Source organism: Meriones unguiculatus, chromosome 3 (genome assembly GCF_030254825.1).
Source record: "Meriones unguiculatus strain TT.TT164.6M chromosome 3, Bangor_MerUng_6.1, whole genome shotgun sequence".
NCBI classification, from domain to species: domain Eukaryota; kingdom Metazoa; phylum Chordata; class Mammalia; order Rodentia; family Muridae; genus Meriones; species Meriones unguiculatus.
In genome coordinates this window covers 7,287,055-7,310,694 of record NC_083351.1, presented here as the reverse complement: position 1 = coordinate 7,310,694, position 23,640 = coordinate 7,287,055, and the positions used below count along the sequence as shown (strand labels likewise).

General features: G+C 44.8%; 1 protein-coding gene across 11 annotated transcripts; it reads right to left on the bottom strand.

The window, feature by feature from the left end:
- Window positions 1-135: 135 nt before the first annotated feature.
- Window positions 136-10,136, bottom strand: Tardbp (TAR DNA binding protein). Of its 11 annotated transcripts, none has more exons than XR_009590485.1 (8): window positions 10,000-10,136; window positions 8,773-9,024; window positions 6,272-6,435; window positions 5,039-5,179; window positions 3,841-4,011; window positions 3,310-3,454; window positions 2,222-2,361; window positions 136-1,499 (listed from the first exon to the last, which is right to left on the bottom strand). XR_009590485.1 is itself a non-coding variant. In XM_060379077.1 (7 exons), the coding sequence occupies exons 2-7, from the start codon at window positions 9,008-9,010 to the stop codon at window positions 2,306-2,308; spliced, it is 897 nt and encodes a 298-aa protein (XP_060235060.1). In that variant the 5' UTR covers window positions 9,011-9,024; window positions 10,000-10,136; the 3' UTR covers window positions 1,381-2,305. The 11 variants fall into 11 exon arrangements, 8 of the variants coding, with proteins under 8 accessions (XP_060235060.1, XP_060235062.1, XP_060235059.1 ...); XR_009590486.1 differs by having other exon boundaries at window positions 3,328-3,454; XR_009590484.1 differs by having other exon boundaries at window positions 2,222-3,454.
- Window positions 10,137-23,640: the final 13,504 nt, after the last annotated feature.

Below are 23,640 nucleotides of genomic sequence, written 5' to 3'. Positions count from 1 at the left end.
TTTCAAATTCTGGGGTCAAAGGCATGTGCTGCCACACCCATTTGGAGACTCCCACCTTTTAAGGATGAAAATACTGTACTGCATCTTCCCACAGAAATAGATTTTTTTTCCAGTAAGATTCCAGACACTAAACTGTTGGTGGCAAGAAAACTTTTTATTCAACTGCGGTTCAAGGAGTCTTGTTTTTATTTTAAGAATGAGCGCATTTTGATGACCAAATACTTTCAAAAACAAATTGTTGCCAAGTTTATTTCTAAAACTTCATTTAGGGCAAGTAACTATCTACAGCTATGCCACACTATAAACACGTTAAGTACTCAAACATTGAAAGCCTTCCATGACCAGTAACTCTTTAACAAGTGCAAATAAGGGATCAAAACCATGCCATTGACAAGTAACTTACCCCAGGACTCCTGGACGGCGTGCCAATTTTAGTCTTTGGAGGTCCCCGAAAACCATTTTAATGTTACCATGTTACTGCTGCTGAGTAATAGTGCAAGTGCTAAAATGCAAAATTCAGATGTACAGGGTTTGGAAATCATGCAGGTTTATATGCAGAGAAAAAAAAAATTTACAATAACTCATGACCCTTTTACAGAGGATAATAATGAAACGTGTTCGTAACAAGTCTCTAAAGGATATAAAAATTTAAAACACAAAACTTGCAAAATGACAAACCTATTTGTCATAATCTAAGTAAGGGCATTAGGGAAACTACCAACACAAAAACGGTCACATTCTTCCACTTAGAAAACAAGCCCCTCCATTCTCAGTAGTTACAGGAAAATACAATAATCGATGTATTATTGCTTTTACATTCTTAACAATTCATTATGAGTCTAATCTGATTTTTTGAGCATATTTACTCATCACTATATGGCCCCCACACCCTGGAGGGTAAAAGCCCACCTCACTTAAGACTGACAACTCACCCTACTAGTTATATTAAAGCTATCAGGCACACGGTTTCTTGGTTTCTTCTAGTTCATCCCTATTGCAATTAATTCCACTTTTCAAATCCCAAACAGAAAGGTGCTTATCATCCCTCTTTTTCCATTGATATGCTCTGCTACAAAGCATTTGAAAACAAAATGTTTCCCCCCTTTTCCCAAATAATATTTTTAGAAGGCATGATTTCCCAATGGAGATTTATAAAGCCATGTAAATAGTAAATTACTCAAATGCACAGAGGCACTCAGAATAAGCTGGAGGGTAACTGCTTACCAGTTTAGGTGTGGTCACCCAGACTTAAGAAAAACTAGGTTAAAAGCAAAACCCAAAGAAAAGCTTTCACTTTGGACAATGCAAGAACAAATAGCAATTAAGTCTGGGTATCAGGTGTCAATGCATGACAGGTGATGAATCCATTTGACTTGAGACAACTTTTCAAATAAGTTTATTTGAAGCAAAATAAACTACTGCCAAGAAACTTTATGAAAGTTCCATCTCAAAAGGGTCAAAAAGGGGAATTAACTGCTATGAATTCTTTGCATTCAGGGCTGCAAAACAAAGACACATATTATTTAAATCAGTTTTATTTAAGAATTTCCAACAATGACAACTCTTATAAAAAAAGCATCCAAGCACAGGACACAGAACTGCAGCAAACAGCATTCTTATGAATAGCTAACAGACATGAGAACTTCCACCCTCCTTTGAGACACCTGAGCTCACTGGAGAACTCTGCTTCCAAGTTCTCCTGCAAAGCACTCCACAAGCTCAGTCCATGTTCGCAGCCCATCAGCTTCAGCTCACGTTCCCACACCTCCAGATCAGTGACAGAGGAGCGCACACACCATACAGCATTCACAGCAGTTGACAGAGGGGGAGGGAGGTACAAGTGTTTCACTTAACACATTCAACTAAAGTGGATTTTCTAAGAACAAAACTCAAGTCTTCCAACAGATGTGGGTGTCCTTTGATGCAAAATCATTCGTACGTTATTTGCTATCATTGCTCTCTGCACACTCTCTCACCAAAGCCACAGGGTCGAGTGACACATCTCTCCAAGTTAAAAAATATCCATTTTGCACCACCAAGTCTCTGCACGCGCTCTCCTTTTCTCGCTCATACTAGCCTTTCATGCCTCGGCACCACCATCAATCCCACACAAGGTTTCAAAAGTTCAAACAGCCTTCTGGTTCCATATCACAGCCTTGCGTTCATAGCGTTGATACGACTCCATGAAATAAAGAGTAGCGGATAAAAATGGAACACCCACCGTCAAAGACGCAGCCTGTGCAGCGTGATGACGAATTCTTGGATGAGAAAGCATATAGACAGAAGTATTCCTATGGCAGAATATTTACAGCACTACTTTCAATGAAGTGCTTCTTCCATAAACATTTGAAATGAGATGAACTGCAGAGATTAAATGAAGGCTTCATATTGTACTTTCGTATATGAAGGAAGACAAGTGTTAAAAACAAAACCAAAAGAACCAAACACCATGACATCATGATCTCCCAAATGGAGATATTCCTAAGGAAAAAATTCATAGGGTGGGATTCAAATTAAAATAAGGAGAAAATGTAGTTCTAACCAATGGTTTCTACTCTGAACATGCAAAGAATCCATTTAACAAGTCCAATGATAGATTACAGAGAAACCTTCTGAGATCAACTGTAGTGTTGGTTTACCAATTAGGCAAACAGCGGTTCACTTTCACCCACTCAGTATTTTAACCCTTTATAATATAACAAAACTTATAAAATTCATTTAGCTTTTCCTCTTTTTCTAAAGAAAAATGTCAAAAATACTGCTGAATATACTCCACACCGAACAAACCAATCTGAAAATTTAGTACATATTTATTTTACAATATACTTACCATGAGTTTAGAAAAATTTGAACCCCACCATTCTATACCTACCTACCCTACCTACCTACCCACCACCAACCAATCAACCACCCCCACTGCCTACATTCCCCAGCCAGAGGATTTATTAGACTCCATGCTTGAGCCAAAGCCTCCATTAAAACCACTGCCTGACCCTGCATTTGATGCTGATCCCCATCCAAGGGGGGCACCAGAATTAGAACCACTGTAGGAATTATTTCCAGAACCAAAAGCCTGATTTGGTTCCCTCTGCATGCTGCCCTGGCTTTGGTTATTACCAGATGGGCCTGACTGGTTCTGCTGGCTGGCTAACATGCCCATCATACCCCAACTGCTCTGCAATGCTGCCTGGGCTGCAGCCATCATCGCTGGATTAATGCTAAAAGCTCCAAAGTTCATCCCTCCACCCATATTACCACCCTGGTTATTTCCCAAGCCAGCCCCACCCCCTCTACTGTTACCAAACCCACCCTGATTCCCAAAGCCACCTGGATTACCACCAAATCTTCCACTTCTTTCTAACTGTCTATTGCTATTATGCTTAGGTTCAGCATTGGATATATGCACGCTGATTCCTTTAATGATCAAATCCTCGCCACAAAGGGACTGAGCAACCTGTAAGAAACAAGGGATGTAAATGATGATTAAACCACTGACTCAAACCACCAATACAGCAATAAAACCCAGATGCTAGTATAACCCAACTAAGCAGGAAGACAACAGGCAATCAATGCTAATTTCACTTAAACCCCATCAGCAATCTTTAGTTTTAGTAACATTAACAGTATTACTTGTAATTTAATTTAACAGACCCAAGTCCAAGTAATGAAAAGGGCATCACCAAAAGGTAATGGGCACCTCACTATCTAAGCCTACTCTACCCTCAGAAAAGGAGGGTGGCAATCAGCTCGAACAAAGACCAAGCTCAGCACCTGGTATACCATGCTGCGCAAATACAGTAGCACCAAACCAACCCTGAAACAAATTCAGAAGAAAAATACCTTATCATCTGCAAAGGTAACAAAGGCAAAAGCTCTGAATGGTTTGGGAATGAAGACATCTACCACTTCTCCATACTGACAGAAGAACTGTTGAAGCTCTTCAGCAGTCATGTCCTCTGTACAACGTCCAACAAACACCTTTCTGCTCCTTAAAGGCTCATCTGGGCTTTGCTGGTCAAAAGAAGGGAATAGCAGAAATAATAAATACATAAAGGCTACTTTACGTCCTTCCCCCCACTTAGGTGTTTTGGCCCTACCCCTTTTAGACAAGGTCTGTGTATCACTGGCTGGCCTATGGCCTCTGGTGTTGGGATTAAAAAAAGTGTTTTATCTTTACGCATCTATGCACACCAAGTGCCTGGCCTAGTGCCCTTTAAGCTCAAAAGGGATTTAGTCATTCAGAACTGTAGTCATGGTGGTGCTGAAAACTGAAACAAACCCTTTGCCAAAACCACTCAGCCATCAATCCCCAGCCTCGGTCTCGTGTTGTCCTCGCTATTCAAGAATTTCCTAAGTCAATGTTGCATAAAAATGTTCCCCATCATGATTGGCCAAGAAAAGAGCTGAAGAGCCTAGAGGGGCAGGAGTCTCCAGGAGGACAAAGATGTTGGTCTTAATATTCTGGAAACAAAAAAACTTGGGTTCTGGTGGGGCACAGTAGCACAGGCCTTAAATTAAATCCCAGCCTGGTCTACATAGGACAGCCAGGCCACATAGAGACCCTGCTTCAAATTAAATAGGTAAGCACTTTACTGACTGGCCCATCTCCTTAGTCAAAAGAAAAACACAATGTTCCAAATAAGTCATATTTGCTTCTTTGGATTAAGTTTGGGCTGAGGATGCAGCCTAGTGGTCAAGTGCTTGCCAAGAAAAGCACCGGACATTAGGTTTCCCAGAACATTAACCAGGTTGGCACACACTTTTAATCCCAGCACTCAAGAGGGAGAGGCAGGTGGATCTGAGTTCTGAAGACAATCTAATCTACAGGGTTCCAGGATAGCTAGGGCTACAGAAAACTCCTGTCTCAAAAAAACCAAAGAAACAAACAAAACATTAAATATTCAGCACACATTAATGCCTTTGGATTTCTGTAAAGTAAATTGATTCCTAGAATCATACCCTGCCATTAACTTTCTTTTAAGAAAGTTTGTCAGCAAAAAAATTCCCAAAGCATATATGAAAACAGAGCACAAAATACCTTAGAATTCGGAAGTTTACAGTCACACCATCGCCCATCTATCATATGTCGTTGTGACATTACTTTCACTTGGGTTTCATATTCCGTAAATCGAACAAACCCAAACCCTTTTGAGTGACCAGTTTTAAGATCTTTCTTGACCTAAGAAGACAATTCAAATTCATTTTACAAACACTATACACACAGAGTTGTGCAGCTTCAACTGAGTAACTTATTAAACTTAAGTTAGTTCACAGCAGAATCAACAGTAGGGAACTAGATCAGCAACAGTAGAGATAGTTAACGGTACAGAATGATTTACTTGCACAATACAATTTAGCCATGTTTTACAATGAGCACAAATGTAAACTACAACATTGGAAATGCAGAAAAATCTTCCATTAATATAAAGATCTACCATAACCTATTTTCTTTTAAACCAGTGGTTCTCACCTTTCTAACACCTCCACCCTTTAATACAGTTCCTTATGTTGTAGTGAGCTCCAACCATAAAATTATTTTCATTGCTACTTCATAACTATAATTTTGATATTGTTATGAACTGTAATATTAATATCTGATGTGATCCCCCTGTGAAAGGGTCATTTGACCTCCAGGTTGAAAACCATTGCTTTAAACATTCACACATGACTTGACAATATTAATTATATAGTATACACACAAAACCAAATTGTATTTTCAAAACCCCCCACTTATCAACATTCACAACGCATTGAAGGTGGCGCACGCCTTTAATTCTAATGCTGGGAAGCAGAGGCAAGCATCTCTGTGAGTTCAAGGCCAGCCTGGTCTACAAAGCAAGTCCAGGACAGCCAAGGCTGCACACCGAGAAACTTTGTTTCAAACAAAACAAACTGAACCCAGCCAGGCAGTGGTGACTCTAGCCTATAATCCCAGCACAGAGAGGGAGAGGGAGAGGGAATCTCATGAACTGGAGGCCAGACTGGTCTACAGGAATCCCAGGACAGTCAGGGCAACAAGAGAAACCCTGTCTCGAAAAACAAAACAAGGCGAGAACAAGTAACACCAGTGCTCATTCATGGGTTAAGAAAAGTTGTTCATGGGGACAGGAAAGATGGTTCAGTGATTATGCACTGTTTTTGTTTCCCAGTGCTCACATGGAGGCTCACAACTATCTGTAAGTTAGTTCCAAGAGACCTGAAGCCCTCTTGACCTCCAAGGATGACACACTCAGGCAAAACACACATACAAATAGAATAAAACAAAGTTTACCTGAACCATAAGAACCTCTCCAAAAGTACTGAAATAATCTTTAAGATCCTGTTCTGTTGTTTTCCAGGGGAGACCCAACACTATTAGATCAGATGTTTTTTGGACTGCTCTTTTCACTTTCACAGCTGAGGAAGCATCCGTCTCATCCATTTTTCTTTTGTTATCTAATCAAACAAATAGAAAGCAGTATTTAGCACTTAAAAAGTAGTACTCTTTAATCCCAGCACTTGGAAGACAGGAGGACCTCGAGGAGTTAGAGGCCAGCCTGGTCTACAGAATGAGTTCCAGGACAGCCAACAATACACAAAGAAACCCTGTCTCAACAAAACATAGCAACACTCGCTACCCTCTGGCAGATCAAGGCCAGAGAGAACCTACTTCAAAAATGAAAACCAAGGGCAGGAGGGAACGGCGTACATGTTGAATATCAGCACTTGGAAGGCACATACAGGCAGGTCACTAGGTGGAGGCCAGCCTGCTCTACAGAGTTCCAGAACGGCCAGGGCTACACAGAGATCCTGTCTCAAAACAAAACACACACAAACCAAACCAAACCCACGGACACATACATAATTCTTATCCAAGAAATTCAAAACCAAAACAAGACCACATCTGTGAACACGGAAAAACCTATGGGAATGTGTTGAGTGTAGAGGACATTTGTTCTTGCCTTCTGCCCTGTCAGGCAGGGTCTGTTTTGTTACTTCTGGTACTATGCAACTTTCCCTAGGCTAGCTGGCCTAGGAGCCTAACACCACAGCGTGTGGCTTTTACATGGGTAAAAGAGACAGATAGGTTGTCAGGCTTGATTTGCAAATGCTTTTTATCAGATCAGCTATCTCCCTGGCCCAGGTTCTGTAATTATGTAGTTATTAAATTAAAATAAAGAAAATTAGCAACTTTTATTTCTACATGTAAATTCAGGTATTTTCTCTTTCTTTTAGAGACAGGGTTTCTCTGTGTGACGTTGGCTGTCCTGGACTTCCTTGTAAACCAGACCTGCCTCTGCTGGGATTACCCAACTGTGTTTTCTGTCTTAATCCAAACTTTTAGCAACACAAATTTTGTTTAAAACCAACAAAATGAGATTACCACAGGCCTGAACCTCAGGTTATTTAGGAGAGAACTGATATTTGGTTATTTACACCCCTGAAACTAGTCCAACAATCCTCTCTTCTCATCCTCCCTGAGATCACAGGTGTATAACAACTCAATGACACAAATAACAGTCAAGAACTCTACTATTTAAAGTTCTACTGTTTAGTCAGACCTGAACAAGACCCTAGCTTTTAATTACCCCGACTTTTTCAGACATGCATTAGTCTTTGCGTACCGACCTAACTTTGTGGACTGCTGCTATATAAAACCAGGCTAGCCTTAAGCTTACTCTGTAACCTGGATTGGCACCTTTCTGCCTCAGCCCCAATGCTGAGATTGCAGGAACAGGTAGCACTTTGTTGCAATGTCATTACAATAAAAACAATTCACTTACTCACTCAATACTCCCCCAGACAGGGTCTCTATGTCGGCCTGGCTGTCCTCAAACTCTTGAGATTTTTTTTTTTATATTTAAGGAGGTTAAAAAGAGTAAGAATATTCCTGTTGCTTGACCTGGGCAGTGAAGGCACACAAATCCCAACACTTGGGAGGCAGAAGCAGGTGGATCTCAGGGAGTCTGAGGCCAACCTGGTTTACAGAACAAGATCCAGGATAGCCAAGGCTACAGAGAAACTGCCTCGAAACAAAACAAAACAAAACAAAACAAAACAAAAAAACCCCAAAAAACCAACAGAGCGCCTGCTGCTACTCTGGAGGATCAGGGTTTGGGTCTCAGCAACTGCATAGTAGCTCACACCACCCAGCTCTTAGTTTCTGAGGATCAGATGCCCTCTGCACCAGGCATAGTACAAACACACATTAATACACATAAAACATAAATCTTAAACAGGTGAGACAAAGATCATGTTAGGACTGCAAGGAAAAGCCAGGCACGGTGGCACAACCCTTTAATCCCAGAATTTGGAAGGAGGACAGCCAGGGCTACACAGAGAAACCTTGTTTTGAAAAACAAAAAAGGCTGCAAGGAAAATGGCTATGCCGAGTTCTTGACAAAACAGATATATCTTTGAAGCATTTAGTTTTAACAGCCCAAATCCAGCATCACATAAATTGGCAATGACAGCTCTCACAACTTAACATTTAAATAGACAACCCTCAAAAATAATCCTGCTTTTCAATTTTCACTTGTGTAGACTGGTGACTTGCCAAAGTAGCCTATGTCTAAGCAAAGTTTAAGAAAAGGGCAAGGCCACAGAAGACTTTCTGCCAGGAAGGCCAAACCCCAAGGATGGAGCACAATAGACTATTGCCTGGCAAACACGAAGCCCTGGATATTACACAGCCATGCTCCTCTCCCACAGAAAGAATAGCTACAACTTAGGACGGCTTACAAGCCTACAACCACAGTCCACAATGTGGCGAAACTAAAACAATTAACAGACCTTTGGGATAGTTGACAACATATACCAGATTGCCCCAGCCAGCATCTGGAGCGTGCAGAATTCCCTCCACCAGCCGGACGCCTCGCATACACTGAGATACTGGATTCCGGTAGCGCAGGCCACATGCCCCTGGAAACTGGGCTGTGACTGTGGACAGTAATACTGTTCCATCGTCTTCTGATGGTATTTCAATTGGTTCATCGTTCTCATCTTCTGTTACCCGAATATATTCAGACATCTTTGATTAAATTTCTTAAAGAAAAGATGAATAACCAAAAGAATTAGAGCAATTATCCCTAAAATTAGCCACCATCAAACCATATTATTGTTCCCACTTCCTAAAAAATTCTTGCCACCTGAAATTTGTTTCTTTGGTCGTCCCTGAAAATTGAGAGAAAACATGGCGTTTTCTAAAATAAAAATGTGATTTTCCTGCCAAGTCACTTATTAAGTATTTTCTCAGGGTTTACTATATGCTTCAGGCGCTAAATTCCCAACAGTGTTATCACGTGGCCTGTTAGCTACAAAACCAGACAAAAACAAGACGTTAGAAAACTAAGTATTTCTGCCCCGATTTTTCCCCCCTTGCAACCACTGTTCTTACCTGGAGCGCACAGATTAAAGGCTACAGTCACCACCCTGAAATAATGTATTCTAAAGCCTGAGACCCTAGACTGGATTTAGCACGTGCTTTAAGTGGGTGCAAGACATTAGCTATGCACTGAAATCAGGTGAATCCTGACTGTGCCTGAGGAGCACGGAAACCGACGATCAGACCAGAGAGTCAGTCCCTCTGTTCCTCATTTTCGGAAAGGAATAGCTAAAACGTCGAGGACAGCAACGACGGATCCTCCAACGACAGGCCGCCACTTCCCAGAAGGCCAAGCGCTATAGACGACGCTGACTTCACCCCCCGCCTTTCAACTCGCCCTGGGGTGGGGCTGAGAGAGTACAAGGCCCTTGGTGACGATTACTCCCAAATGTGAAAACCCAGAGGGGCAAGTACTGCTGGCGCCCCCGGGCCGCGACAAACTTCCGCCCACGGCTTCACGGACCAGCAGGCCCGGCGTCCCGCTCGGCTACAGCCCGCGCTAGGCCCTAACGACGCGGCGGCGCGAGGCCAACTAGGCCCCGCTCCATCAGCTCCCTTCCCGCCGCGCAAGTCGCCTCAGGCCTCTCCCGAAGCAACACCCGAGGCACGGAAGCGGTCCTCCGCGAGCAACTCACCCACTAGGCCGCCGCTAGGAAGCACAACGACAAGACAGAGACGGCGAGAAACCCGAAATGAGCCGAGCTACCGCTTCGTGCCCACAAAATGGCGGTAGGCCCGCCTCCCGGCCCCGCCCGCCCTCGGCCTCTCCCACCTGCTCCCAGCCAGGAGGGGAGCCCACCCGGCGGAGCCACAAACGTCCTCTCCTCAAAGTGGCTCTGACCCCGGCAGGGGCCTGAGCATACAGAAGTTCAGGGAGGAGTACGGGGAGGAGAGTGGCCGGGTCTGAAAACCTCAACGCTGAAAAGGTGTGGCTGTGTAACCTTCAGTTTCCCCCCACGTAACGTGGCAGATGGCTTCGCCCGACCAACCGCCGGCCCTAGCAGAGAAGCTCGCGCCCATTGAAAGTGCGCGAGACTAGCGTAGGCGGGGGAAAAGCGAGGCGGGACCGGAGCCGCTGGGCGGGGCTTAGGGGGAAGGGGCGGGGCCAGGGGCCGGCCAGGCGCGACAGGACCTGGGGTCTTCCTGTGGTTCTGGTCTAAATGCTGGTCTTCTGCTTGTGCCATTGCTTGGTAATTTCCAGACGTGGAAACACTGATTTTAGTTTACGAAATGGTCACTGTCCGAAGTACTATTTTGTGTCAAGTACCATTTTGCACCCTCTGGCTCTAGAGGAAAAAAAAAAAAACAGAGTCTTTGTGAATGGGAGGCAAGTGTTCTACTGACCTTGAGGTTAGGGATAGTTTTTGCCACCAAATACTGGTTTAGAGACAGAGATCTCAGAATAACTGTGGAGCCCAGGCTGTCCTTTAACTTAACCATGGTTCCCCCAACTTATTGTATAGTACGGGGGCACGTGGACTGTGGGACCAGGAAAACCGGCCTAGTGAGGTCAAGACGAGTCAAAACTCCGAAAGTTTCAATTTTTTTATTTTTTTAAATTTTATTTTGTTTTTTTCTTCCTTTTCTTTTTCCTTTCCTTTCCTTTCTTTTCTTTTCTTTCCTTCTTTTTTTTTTTATTTTTATTTTTCCAAACAGGGTTTCTCTCTATAACCTTGGCTGACCTGGACTCTCTCTGTAGACTAGGCTGGCCTCAAACTCAGAGATCCGCCTGCATCTGCCTCTCAAATTCTGGGATTGAAGGCTTGCACACAGCCCAGCAAAAGTTTCAATCTTGAGAATGTCAGGAGTAAGGCTTCCTCCTCCCACGGAGTCTTAGACCCCACCGAGAAATTCTCAAGATAGGCATGTAACCTCGCGCCTGAATTCCTCCCCCGTCCTCAGGCTCCCAAGTGTTGATGTTGCGCTAGCAGTGAGTTCTGATAGGGGTTCTTGATACTCTCCTCGTTCGGTAAGTGAGGAAGCTGAGGTACAAAGCAGCTAGGAGTCTTGCATGAAATCACCGGAAGAGTAAGCGGCTGCCCCGGGATCTGAGTCCCAAAACGGAGACTACTTGGAAGTTTGATTATTTCCGTTCCAGTTGCTGACGTGTCCTAGTTTAACTTTGTGAGGGCTGAAGGTTCACCACCAAGCAGTAGCCAGCAGTTAAATTTCTGGGTGTATCAGTGTATCGGATTCCAAGCTTAGCCGCAGAGGTTCACAGTCTTCGGAAATTGGGTCTTGCGGCGCCAAACAGGGTAGCCTTGAATTTGCAGTGGTCTTCCTGGGGTGGGGCTGGAATTACAGACAGGCCGTCACTCCAGGCTTAGTGCTCCTTCTTTAAATTTGTAAATGAACTCATTTCCTCCTCAGCAACCTCGTAAAGAGATGGCGTTGTGAGAATGGAGATTAACGTCTGCCCCTGAACTCCCTTTATAGCCCAGGCTGGCCTGGAACTCCTGCCTCAACCTTGTGAGTGCTGGGATTTTAGGCATGAGTTCTTTCACTCAATATTCTCTTTTTTTTTTAATTTATTTATTTTCATTTTTTGAAGACAGGTTTTCTCTGTGTAGTCCTGGCTGTTCCAGACTTGCTTTTGTAGCTCAGGCTGGCCTGAACTCACAAAGATCTGCCTGCCCCCTGCCCCCCGGCCCCTGGTCCTGCTGGGATCAACAGCAAGCACCACCATGCTGTTCTGGTTAGACGACAACATTCAGGAGTTGGTTCTCTCCTTCCACCATCTGGGTCCTTGGGCTTGACAGCTGGCAAGCTTGCCTGCTGAGTCATTAGCTGGCACCAACTATAATATACGGGTGTTTTGCCTGCATTTATGTCTGTGCATATGGGCATGCCTGGTGCCAAGAGAGGCCAGGAGAGGGTGCTGGAACCCCCGGAACTGGAGCTACAGATGGTTCTGAGCTACCATGCGGATGCTGGGTTCCTCTTGAAGGGCAGCCATGCTCTTCTGAGCCATCTCTCTTTTGTTTGCTTTTTAAGAAGGGGTCTGTGTTACTTCCTCTTGTTTGGCCTGGAACATTTCACAACCCTCCTTCGTCTCCCTTCCTAACACTTGGATCACGCCTCGCTAGTATTATTTGTTGACACAGGGCATTGGCCTTCTGATCCACCAGCCTCAGCTAACAATGGCTAGGACACTGCCATACCCAGCTTCTTAACAGAACCTGGGCTGGGAATTGAGGCACGGTAGGTAGTATGGTAGCATGCTTGTGCCCATCTAACATTACTTTTTGCTTGAGACAGGCTCTTGCCACGTAGCCCTGTCTAGCCTGATACTCCCTATGTAGCTCAGGCTATCTCTGAACTCATATGCTAGTCCTCTTGCCAGAACCTCTCCTGGGCTGGGTTATAGGCAAGTCCAGCTGGCTGCTGCTTCTGGGATCTCAGCTTCGTGGCATGTCCCTCATCTGGGGTTGGTCTGATGTTTCTCAGGATGTAAGAAGACTTGGCGAGAAGACCACTGAGGACATATGTCCTTGTGGAGAAGACCACTGAGGAGCTGCTGTGTCCTTGGCAAGAACAGCACTAAGGACATGCTCTTGTACATCTGTTGATGTGTTGGCTGTTTCCAAGCCATCGCTGGTATTTTTTACTGTACAGTTGCCATTTTGGCTTTTTTGGAACTAATTACCTAAGGGCTTTAGGTCTACTGATGAGTCTTGCTCATCACTTATTTCTAGGCTGATTGCAAAATGTGATTTTATGATTTTTTTTTTCAAATTTTGGTTTTTAAGACAGTTTCGTTGTGTAGCCCAAACTAGCCTGGAACTTGCCCCATAGACCAGGCTGGCCTTAAACTCAAAGACCTGCCTGCCTCTGCTCCTAAGTGCTGGGATTAAAGGTATGGGCCACCATGCTACTGATTCTATTATTTATTTACTTTATTTATTATTATTTATTTCTATGGTGCTATGCCTCAAGCCCAGGACTAGCCAAGAACACTCTGCCTCTGGTCCACAATTTTTTTTCTTGGTTTTTCAAGACAGGGTTTCTCTGTGTAGCCTTGACTGTCCTGGAATGCACTTTGGAGACCAGGCTGGCCTCGAACTCACAAAGATCCATCTGCCTCTGCCTCCCTAGTATGGGGACTAAAAGTGTGTGCCACCACCACCCAGCTGTCAAATTTTATACCTTTTAGATCTTTTTTAATCTTTTAAAAATTTAATGTACACATGTCTCTCTGTGTACATGTAGGGTCAGGTGTCTGAGTAGACCAGAGGGTGTCAGAGCCCCTGGAGTCAGAGTTGTAGGAGATTATAACCTCAAAGCCTGGTTTAGTCCCAGCTCTGGAAGCAAAGGCAGGTTGATCTCTGAGTTTGAGACCAGCCTGGTCTACAAAGCTAGTTCCAGGCCTGCTAAGGCTACATAGTGAGACCCTATCTCAAAAACACTACAAGGGGGACGAGAGAGACACCTGGAGAGATGTTAAGAGAATTGTCTAGTGCTCTTGCAGTGGTCCCTCAGTTCAGCTCCCAGGACCTACATCTGGCCTCTCCAAACTTGTAACTCCAACTCCAGGGGCTCTGAAGCCCTTTTCTTGATAACCTGGGCATATGTACTTATGTACAAAAACCCACACTCAAACATGTACATATAACAAAAATAACCCTTAAAAATTAAACAGAACAAAAGAAATTCCGACATGAAGAACACTTGAAGTAGCAACACAGTGCACGCCAGCACAGCTGCACCCGGGTGTAACTTGTGGGCCGTGGATTACTGTGCTCGAGAGCACTAAGGGAATCTGGAATGTTAAGCTCACAGAGCAGTTCCTTCAAGGGAAGGAATGTAAGACCTGTTGTCCATCCAGAAGGCTGGGAGTGGACATGCCTTCTAGCCTGGTGACCTTTGCATTGTCTGTGGGGCCACACCAGAGCACCCCCAGAGGCCTATGAGCTTGCTTTTCTCCGCTTACTTATAAAACCTATCTTAATGGGAAGTGTCACGTGTACTTTACAAAGAGTTTGCTGTAGTCCTGCCTGATCTTTATTTGGCTTATGTAATTCCTCAAAGAGATTTCTGTACACTTTGTTGTAGACACGAGGCTGAGTTAATTATCACCAGAAAAGTTTTCACCAAATTGTCAAGTGCTTAAATATGCCTAAAATAAACCATTCAAGGTCAGACTCTTAAAGTTTGAACCAACAACTGTCTGTGGAGTTGTGTTGAACCGAACCTCCTTCTTGTCTCCCTTGGAGCATCTTTCTGTTGGCCATGGAGGCTACAGAGACCCCTGCAGAAATTGGCTAATATTTTGTAATATCTGCTTATCTGCTTATGGATGTGTATAGGCAGCTTGTGTTCACTCCCCCACCCCCACCCCCAGGCCACTTGAAAGTAAGATGTCCACATTGCCACATTCAGCCTGCTTCTTCCCTAAACAAGGGCATTCTTCTACATGACTTTAGTAACCGTATGTAGAAAATGGGCTTGGTGGTACAGGTTGTCCTCAGAGCTACTCAGTCCCTGAGCAGCCCATCCCCAAAACTGCTGAAGTGGCAGCCCCTCTTCTCTGCCCCAGCCTGTGGCTGTCCTGAGACTCTGCCTCAGGAGCTGTCCACAGCACCTCCCCTACAGTTTCCTAGTGATGGTGCCTCAGCCAAAGCCACCTACAGCTGGGAAGGTCTTCCCATCCTAGTTCATGAGCCTGATGCAAGGAAAGGGGGTGAAAAAAGCCACCAGTCCTTAAGCAGGAAAACCCACCAATCTTTAAGCTTCCCACAAAAAACCACCAATCCCTGAACTCCCCAAGCTCAGGACTTGAAATCCCAACCATCCGTAGTCTAGAAATCTCCGCCCTGAAAGCTCCACCCACTAAGAAATCCTATATAAGCCCCTCCTCCCTTGCTGCGTTCCCTGCTGTCTTCTCTTGGAAGAAGAGGCAGCCAATCCTGGATTTGTCCTTCCACATCCTGGGCCCTCCCAGTAAATCTCTTTATGAGATTTGTTGACTCTCTCATCAGAAGCCAAGAAGCCCAGAGGAGAGGAAGTGAAGAAGTGGAGGGATGGCCAAGGCTCCTGAGCTCCGCCCCTGGGAGCTGCAATGTCTCTGCTGAAGAGACTGCTTCTCAGAGCTGTGTGGTTCCTGGGCTTCCAAGACCCAGGACACCTTTCCATCCATGCAGGTAGGCCAACACTCAAGAGGCAGTGAAGTGGAATAAGGTAGAAAGGATCAATTGTTAGTTGATGTTTTATGATTTTCTCAGTGATCGGCTTAAAGCACTTCTTGCACTCTATTGCCAAGCAGAACATAACTCACTACCAGAAACACAATCAACTGGGAAAGTAGTTGAAACAATAGGTCGTTGCCCTTAGCAACCTCACCACAAACTGTCAACAAGTCTGTCAAGTGTGGCACATGCCTTTGAAAACCAAAGCTAACCACCAAGTACGTTTCTGTTCCCAAGTACGCTTCTGTTTGCTTGCTTGCTCACCCCACCTTGCGGTTTTACAGTATAAAATGAAGGCTTTGCTGAGTTCTCCAGCTACGGTGCATTGGTGACGTCTCTGCTCTTCTTCTCCTTTGTTATTATCATCATCATTATTATTATTATTATTAATTTATTCTCTCATGATTACATCCTAAGCCCTTCCTCCCTGTTTGCTTGTTTTTGTTTTGAAACAGGGTTTCTCTGTGTAGCCCTGTCCAGGAACTCACTCTGTAGACCAGGGTGGACTCAAACGCACAGAGACCCACTTGCTCTGCTTCTTGAGTGCTGGGACTAAAGGCATGTGCTGGCTTTTTTGTTATTGTTTGTTTTTTATTTTTTGACACAGAGTTTTACCATATAACTCTTGCTGTCCTGAAACCATGCATTTTTTAAAGGTAAAAGAGTAGCAAGATAAAGTATTTTGTTTCAAGCTGGGCATAGTAGCACATGCCTGTAATCCCAGCACTCAGGTAAGGAAAGGTAGGCAGATTGCTGTGAGTTTGAGGTCAGCCTGGTCTATAAATTGAGTCCAGAACTGTTACACAGAGAAACCCTGTCTTGAAAAAAAAATAATAAAAATTTTAATATATATATATATATATATATATATATATATAGTATCATGCTATTCTTTCTTTTTTATTTTCTGCCTAGAACCTGCCAAAATAAAGACATGCTTCCCTTATTTGGCGTAGGTCTTAGGTTTTGTTTCTTTGTTTTTGTTTTTTTATTTTGTTTTCGTTTTTTGAGACAGGTTTTCTCTGTGTAGCCTTGTATGTTTTTAAAGTCATTTTTGTAGGAGTTGGAGAGATGGTTTAATGGAAAAGCATCTGCTGCTGCTCTTCCAGAGGACAGACGTTTGGTTCTCTGTACCCACGTAAGACAGGTGGTCACAGCTACCTGTAAATTCAGCTCCAGAAGAATCTGACATTACACATAAACATGAAATAAATCAGTAGTGGCACACACCTTTAATCCCATCTCTTGGGAGGCAGCGGCAGGTAGATCTCTGAGTTCGAGGGCAGTCTGCTCTACAGAGTGAGTTCCAGGACAGTCAGGGCTACACAGAGAAACCCTATCTCAAAATGCAAAACAAAACAAAAATAATTAAATAAACAGATAAATACTAATTCTAAAGTAATAAATATAACTCATTTTCTTGAGAAAAGCAGTACAGGAAAAAAAATAACAAAACCATGAATCTAACTAGGCTGTCCTCAGCTTGCAGTGATTCCCCTGCCTCAGCCTCCCAGGCGTTGGCGTTATAGGCATATGCACCATACCCCTCTTTAAAATTCCTTTTATAAAATGACATAGTATTTACATATAACCTATGTAAATGCTCCCATATACTTTAAATCGACTCTGCATTCCTTACAATACCTAATAAAATGTAAATGCTATGTAAATAGTTGTTGTATTGAGTTATTTAGGGAATGAGGACAAGGAAAATTTATGTGCATATTTAATGCATGATTTTTTTTTCCTACTTTTAAAAAACAGACTTATGTACTTATTTGTGTGTGCGAGTCTAAGTGTGCATACATGTGCCTGTTGGGGGCATGTATGTGCACGTTAGCCAGAAGACTGAATCACACACCTTCCTCTACCACCCTCTATCTGAATCTGGGACAAGTTTTCTAGGCTAGCAGCCAGAAAGCCATAGCTTTCTGCTTCTGCCCTCTCAGCGGGGGTCCGCAGACTCACACGGAAATGTCGCCTCTCCTATGTGGGGGTTGGGTTCCATACTGTTTCCCCACATTGCACGGCAAATGCTCTTCACCACTAAGCTGTTTCTCTGGTCCCACCACTACCACCACTTTCTTTCTTCTTTGCCCCTTAGCCCAGGCTGGCCTTACGCTCACTATGTAGGGAGCTCAGATGTCAATCTTCCTGCCATAGTTACCGGAGTACTGAAATGACAGGTCTAAATGTTTTCAAGTCCATTTCTTCTTCCACTTCTTCTTCTTCTTCTCCTCCTCCTCCTCCTCCTCCTCCTCCTCCTCCTCCTCCTCCTCCTCCTCCTCCTCCTTCTTTCTGACAAGTTCAATGAAGCTGAAGTTGGTCTTGAACGCCTCATCCTCTTGCCTTCACCTCCCAAGTGCTGGAAGTACAAGTGTGGGACGCCATATCTGGCTCTAACACAATTTGTTTGTTGAGACTGGGTGTCTTTGTGTAGCTTTGGCTGTCCTGGAGCAAGCTCTGTAGGCAGGCTGGCCTCAGCCCCACAGAGCCCACCTCTGCCGCCTGAGCACTGGAAGCGAAGGTGTGGGTCACCGTCACCCGGCCTTTGCACATATTTTAGAAAGAGCTAAAGGAGAGGAGTTCAGATGTGCCCAACACAGGGAAATGGCAAATGTTTAAAGAGACAGAAGTGCTAACTACCTGATTTGGTGATTGTATATTGTATACATGAGTCAAACTGTCACACCGTGCCCCACAGATATATGCAATTATTATGTGTCAGGTTAGAAATTGGGACTGAGGATGCAACTAATTAGGTTGCATGTGCTTAACATTGTCTGGGGCCCTGTGTTTGATTTTGAGCCTCACAAGAAAGCTTTAAAATATTGTTTTATTTATTTATTTTCAAGACAGAATTTCCCTGTGTAGCCTGGTTGTTCTGGACTCACTCTGTAGACCAGGCTGGCCTTGAACTCACAGACACCCGCCTGCCTCTGCCTCCCAAGTGCTGGGTCTGCAGGTCACTGCTCCCAGCTAACTTTTATTTTTATTATTTTTAATTACATGTACGTCTGCATGTGAGTATCTGAACATGCATGTAGGTGTTCCCAGAGACCAGAGGAATTGGTTACAGGCAGTTGTGAGCTGCCTGATGTGGGTGCTGGGAACTGAACTCAGGTCAGAAGAGATGTGCTCTTGACCACTGAACCATCTCTCCAACCCCACAGATAAAGTTTTATCAGAACACAGCATGCTCACACATGTATTTGTCTATCCTCCGAGTCTGTAACATTTGACATTCATAGTATCATCTTCGAAGCCCAAGTGTTTACTTTGTGTTCTTTACAGCAAAGTTCACTAACCCATAGTCCATCACTTCTAGCTGCTCACAGCATTCAGTAGATGACCACCCGGCTTCATGTGCATTCTCTGTCGTCCCTAGAGATCCAAGACACCGCAGAGGAGCAAAGCAGGAGCCTCAGCGAGCTACAAGGCTGTGTTCACGGAACCCATCTTGGCCCAGTTAACTTCTTAGCAGTTGATGTCAAGGGTTGCTTGACTCTTCACCGCTGTGAAGCTGGCTAGTACCATCTCCACGTTCCAGACCACCTGGAAGCACAGGCTGTGGTCCCGCCCCACCCAAACCTCAGCCGCACCTGAGTGCTTCTGTCCCGCCCACCTCTGCACAGCTTCCCCAACACTCCTCCTCGCTCGTTTCTGCCTCCTTAATTTTTGCACTTCTGATGAATGTAAAATGCTCTCCCATAATGTCACTTTGATTTGCATCTCTCTGATATCTACCGAGTCGGAGTATTTCTAGAATCTGGGCTCTTAACTGTTAATTTGCCTCTTGAAATCAAACTAGTATATTTTCTAAACAAGATTAAAAAAAAAAGGGGGGGGTTATTTTATTTTATTTTTTCAAGACAGGGTTTCTCTGTGCAGCTCTGGCTGTCCTGGAACTCGCTCTGTACACCAGGCTGGCCTTGAGCTCAGAGATCCACCTGCCTCTGCTTCCGGAGAGCTGGAATTAAAGGTGTCCAGCTGAAAAAGAAAAAGTTTTAATAGAGATGGGGGCTGGGAGACAGCTCCGGTGAGAAAATCAGAATTTGATCCCGGACAAAAAGTTTTTTTCTTTGGGTCAGGGTTTCTCTGTGTAGCCCTGGCTGTCTTGGAACTCAGAAAATCATTCGCCTCTGCCTTCACAGTGGAGTGGTGGGATTAAAAGTGTCCTCCACCTCCGCCCCTTCACAGAGAAAAAAAGCTGGATACAGTGACAGGCATCCTACAATGAAATGCACTCCTACAATGAAACAGGAGGCAGAAGCAGCCATCACAGGGCTTGTGAGCTACAGTGCTCTACCACACAAGGTGAACGTGAGAACTGACTTTTGAAATTGTCCTTTGAGCTTCTCTCCCTCTCTCTCCCTCTCTCTCTCTCTCTCTCTCTCTCTCTCTCTCTCTCTCTCTCTCTCCCTCTCTCAGAGGAAGGGATAGAGGGATGGAAGAGGTGGGCAGTAAAGGCACACACCTTTAATCCCAGCACTCAGAGGCAGGTGGGTTTCTCTGAATTCAAGGCCAGCCTGCTCTATAACTTCTAACTTCTCTATTTTCTTTAGTTTTTAAATAGTTGATTAATTTGTCTGGGTATGTGTAGCTGGGGAGGCCGCCTACACTGCTGTACGGAGGGAAGAAGGTGGCTGGTAGGAACTGGTCTTTCCTTCCTCTGTCTAGGTCCCGGGGACTGAACATAAGAGTCAGGTTGGGCAGCAGGTGTCTTTACACAGGGAGCCATCTCGCCAGCCCTTCTCTCTTTTTAAGGTTTAAACATGAGCCTCAGTGGGCCCTGCAGGTTCTCCTATGGTGAGTGAGTTGTGTACCAAGGATGTTTGACCTGGCCTTGGCATTCCTGTGTGAGGCTGTCTGAAGTGTGTGCTTCAAGGCTCCCTGTGAAGGGTCACCAGCTGCATGTCCCAGTGTGGATGTTTCTGTTTGGTGCAATGAGAACCTCCCAGCTGTGTGTAAACAGGGCCTGCATGACAAACTTTCAAGAATGACACTGAAGCCCAGTTCCTACCCGTGCCTCCTCAGGTGCTGAGAGTAAACCCTGGGCAGTGTGGGATGAAAGAATAAGTTAGTGCAATGGTCTAAGCGAAGGGAGCGAAACACCGAGGAGGGAGATTCCAGAAGGCAGGTCGAGCAGTTCTCCTTGTGCCCTGCTCTGGGTATTTTGAAAAGTTTGATAACAAAAATGGAAGAAAGAGCCAGTAAAATGACTCAGTGTATGAAGGTGCTTGCCACCAGCCCTGATGACTTAATGCCGGGGACACACATGGCAGAAAGAACTGAGTCCTGAAAGGGTACTCTGACACACACACACACACACACACACACACACACACACTGTATGTAAGTATGATGTAAGTATGTATATTGTATCTTGGCTTTTTGTTGGTGTTTTGTTTTGTTTTTCAAGACAGTTTTTCTCTGTGTGGTCCTGGCTGTCCTGGAACTCAGTCTGTAGACCAGGCTGGCCTCGAACTCTGCGTCCAGAGTGCTGGGATTATAAAACACCACTACCACTCAGCTGTACACATTAAAAAAGATGTAGCTGAACAGAGAGCTCTGGTAAAAAATAAAATAAAATAAAGTTTTCCCAAATCCCCCAATCCTAAAAGGCACAATTTCCTTTTAGTCTAATTAAAAATAATTTTTTTAAAATTGTAAATGCTTCCAGGCCCAGTGGTGCAGGCCCCCAGCCACACAAGAGACTAAGATAGGAAGATTGACAGGTGAGGGCAGCAGGGCTGCAGAGTGAGTTCAAGGCTCCCTGGGCAAATCAATGAGACCCTTCTCAACACACAGATGAAACAGCCAGGAGTCCAGCTCAGCCAGGGAGCGGACTGACTTAATTTGAGTGAGTTCAGCATGCTGAGTGGGAGGAAGAGGTGCTGGAGCCTGAATGCTAGCCTTTCCTGCTCTTAACTGCATCGCCATCTCTCAAGTCCCTGGTTTATTTTTTTGGAGACAGAGACATGCTGGCCTCAGTCTCCCTGTGTAACTGAAGATAACCTTGAGCCCTGGGTCCTCCTGCTTCTACTTCCTGTATTACAGCTGTGAAGGGCCAGGGCCAGCGCTTGCTGTGGGTTAGAGTATGTCCTTACAGAACCATGTCTAGTGCTGAGGATTCAGGCTAGTGTAGAAAGCTTGCCCAACATGTGTGGGGTCCTAGGTTCCATCCTCAGGACTGAAAAACACTTCTGTTTCTTAGTTTTGTTTTTCTGAGACTGGGCTTCTCTGTGTTGCGCTGGCTGTCCTGAAACTCTTGATATAGACCAGGCTGGCCTCGAACTCAGAACTCCACCTGCCTTTGCCTTCCCAATGCCGGGATTAAAGGTGTTTACCACTATATCCTGATTAAATTTTTTTCTCTTTGGGACAAGATCTCATAATCCAGGCCCAGGCTAGCCTTGAACTCACTGTGTAGCTGAGGATGACTTTTTTTTTTTTTAAGTATATATGTTTTGCCTATGTATGTGTTCCTCAGGTCTGCTGGAAGAGGAATTACGGACAGTTGTGATTTGTTCTGTGGATGCTGGGAATTGAACCCACAAGATTGAGCCCTGAACTGCTGAGCCATCTCCCCAGCCCTGAGGGTGATTTGAATTCCTAAACCTCCTGCTTCCCCAGCCTGGACTTTCAATAGTGGTTTATCAAGCAGGGTGTCTCAGGGGTACAGCACGCGCCCGTGTGATCTTCCTCAGAGCTGTGGGGGTCGTGCTTAGAGACCCTCTTCAATGAATTCAGGCTGAGAGAAAGAGAGCCCCTGCTAAGAAAAGGTGTCCTCCATTCTGCGCTGAGCCCGGAGAGCTGTCCAGCCTTGGCAGGACAGCCACCTTAATAGTAGGGTCTTCCAACAGGAAACAGGGACTAAATTCAAGTCTTCTGTAAGAAAAGAGCACTGCATGTTCTTTCCCTGCTGAGCCATCTCTCTGGCTCTTTAAAAAAATCTTTTTGTAACCAGGCAATGATGGCGCACACCTTTAATCCCAGCACTCGAGGCACAGGAGCAGGAGGATCTCTGTGAGTTCCAGGACAGCCAGGGCTACACAGAGAAACCCTGTCTTGAAAAACAGAACAACACAACAACAACAACAACAACAAAACAAAACAAAAAAAACCCTTTTTGTAAATCAAGTTTAATTTTATTTCTTTTGTGTATCTGAGGCGGGTTGTGGCTATACTGCGGAACACATACAGAAGCGAGAGGACAAATGATGGGAGTCAGCTCTCCCCTTCCCTATGGGTCCTGGAGATTGAGTTCAGGTAGCCACAGTTGTGGCAGACATGTTTACTCTTTGAGACAGGGTCTCTCTGCATAGACCTGGTTTTCCTGGAACTCTCTATGTAGACCACAGACAGAGTGACTTAAGCACCGATGTTCTGAGTCTGTTAGGGAGGATGCAGGCCCCACGTCTGGATGGGACCGCACGGATGGCTTCCTCCCAGGCTCTGTCTCCCCTGTGTCCTTTCATGGCCATCCCTCTGTGCTTCTGACCTAACGTCCTCCCCTCTGAGGACACATCAGACAGGGGGAGGACCTGCCACAGTTTGACTTAAAGACCTCTTGAGAGACGCTATCTACAAACATAGTTCTTGATGACCACATTTTTCTCCTTCCCATTTCCTCCCCACCATCCTTATTTTTCTCCCCCTCCTCCTCTTCTTCCTCCTGTTCTTTTCCTTGGAACCCAGGGCTTCCCTATGGTAGGCAAGCCCCCAACTTCTCAGCTACACCCTGGAATGTGTGTGTGTGTGTATATATATATATATATATATATATATATATATATATATGTATGTTAGCTTTTGTCAACTTGATACAAGCTAGAGCCTCAACTAAGGAATTTCCTCCATCATATAGGCTTGTGGCTATGTCTATGAGGTTTGATTGATGATCAGTGTGGGAGGGCCCAGCACACCGTGTGTGGAGCCACTGCTGGACTGGTGGTCCTTGGCTGTATAAGAAAGCAGGCTTGTCAGGGACCACCTGAGGGAACTCGCCAACTTCAGAGACCACCTGAAGGAGCTCACCAACTTGCCTCAACTTGCCTGTTCCCTTACCTGCAGTAAACATACTGCTTG

Bases quoted from the DNA above. Each gene is read 5' to 3' on its own strand.
- Tardbp (XM_021636199.2), bottom strand. From the start codon at position 9,010: ATGTCTGAATATATTCGGGTAACAGAAGATGAGAACGATGAACCAATT. The intron at 5,180-6,271 runs GTAAACTTTGTT...TTGTCTTCTTAG, and splicing joins GAGAGGTTCTTATGGTTCAG to GTCAAGAAAGATCTTAAAAC. The intron at 4,012-5,038 runs GTATTTTGTGCT...TCTTTTGACCAG, and splicing joins GTAAACTTCCGAATTCTAAG to CAAAGCCCAGATGAGCCTTT.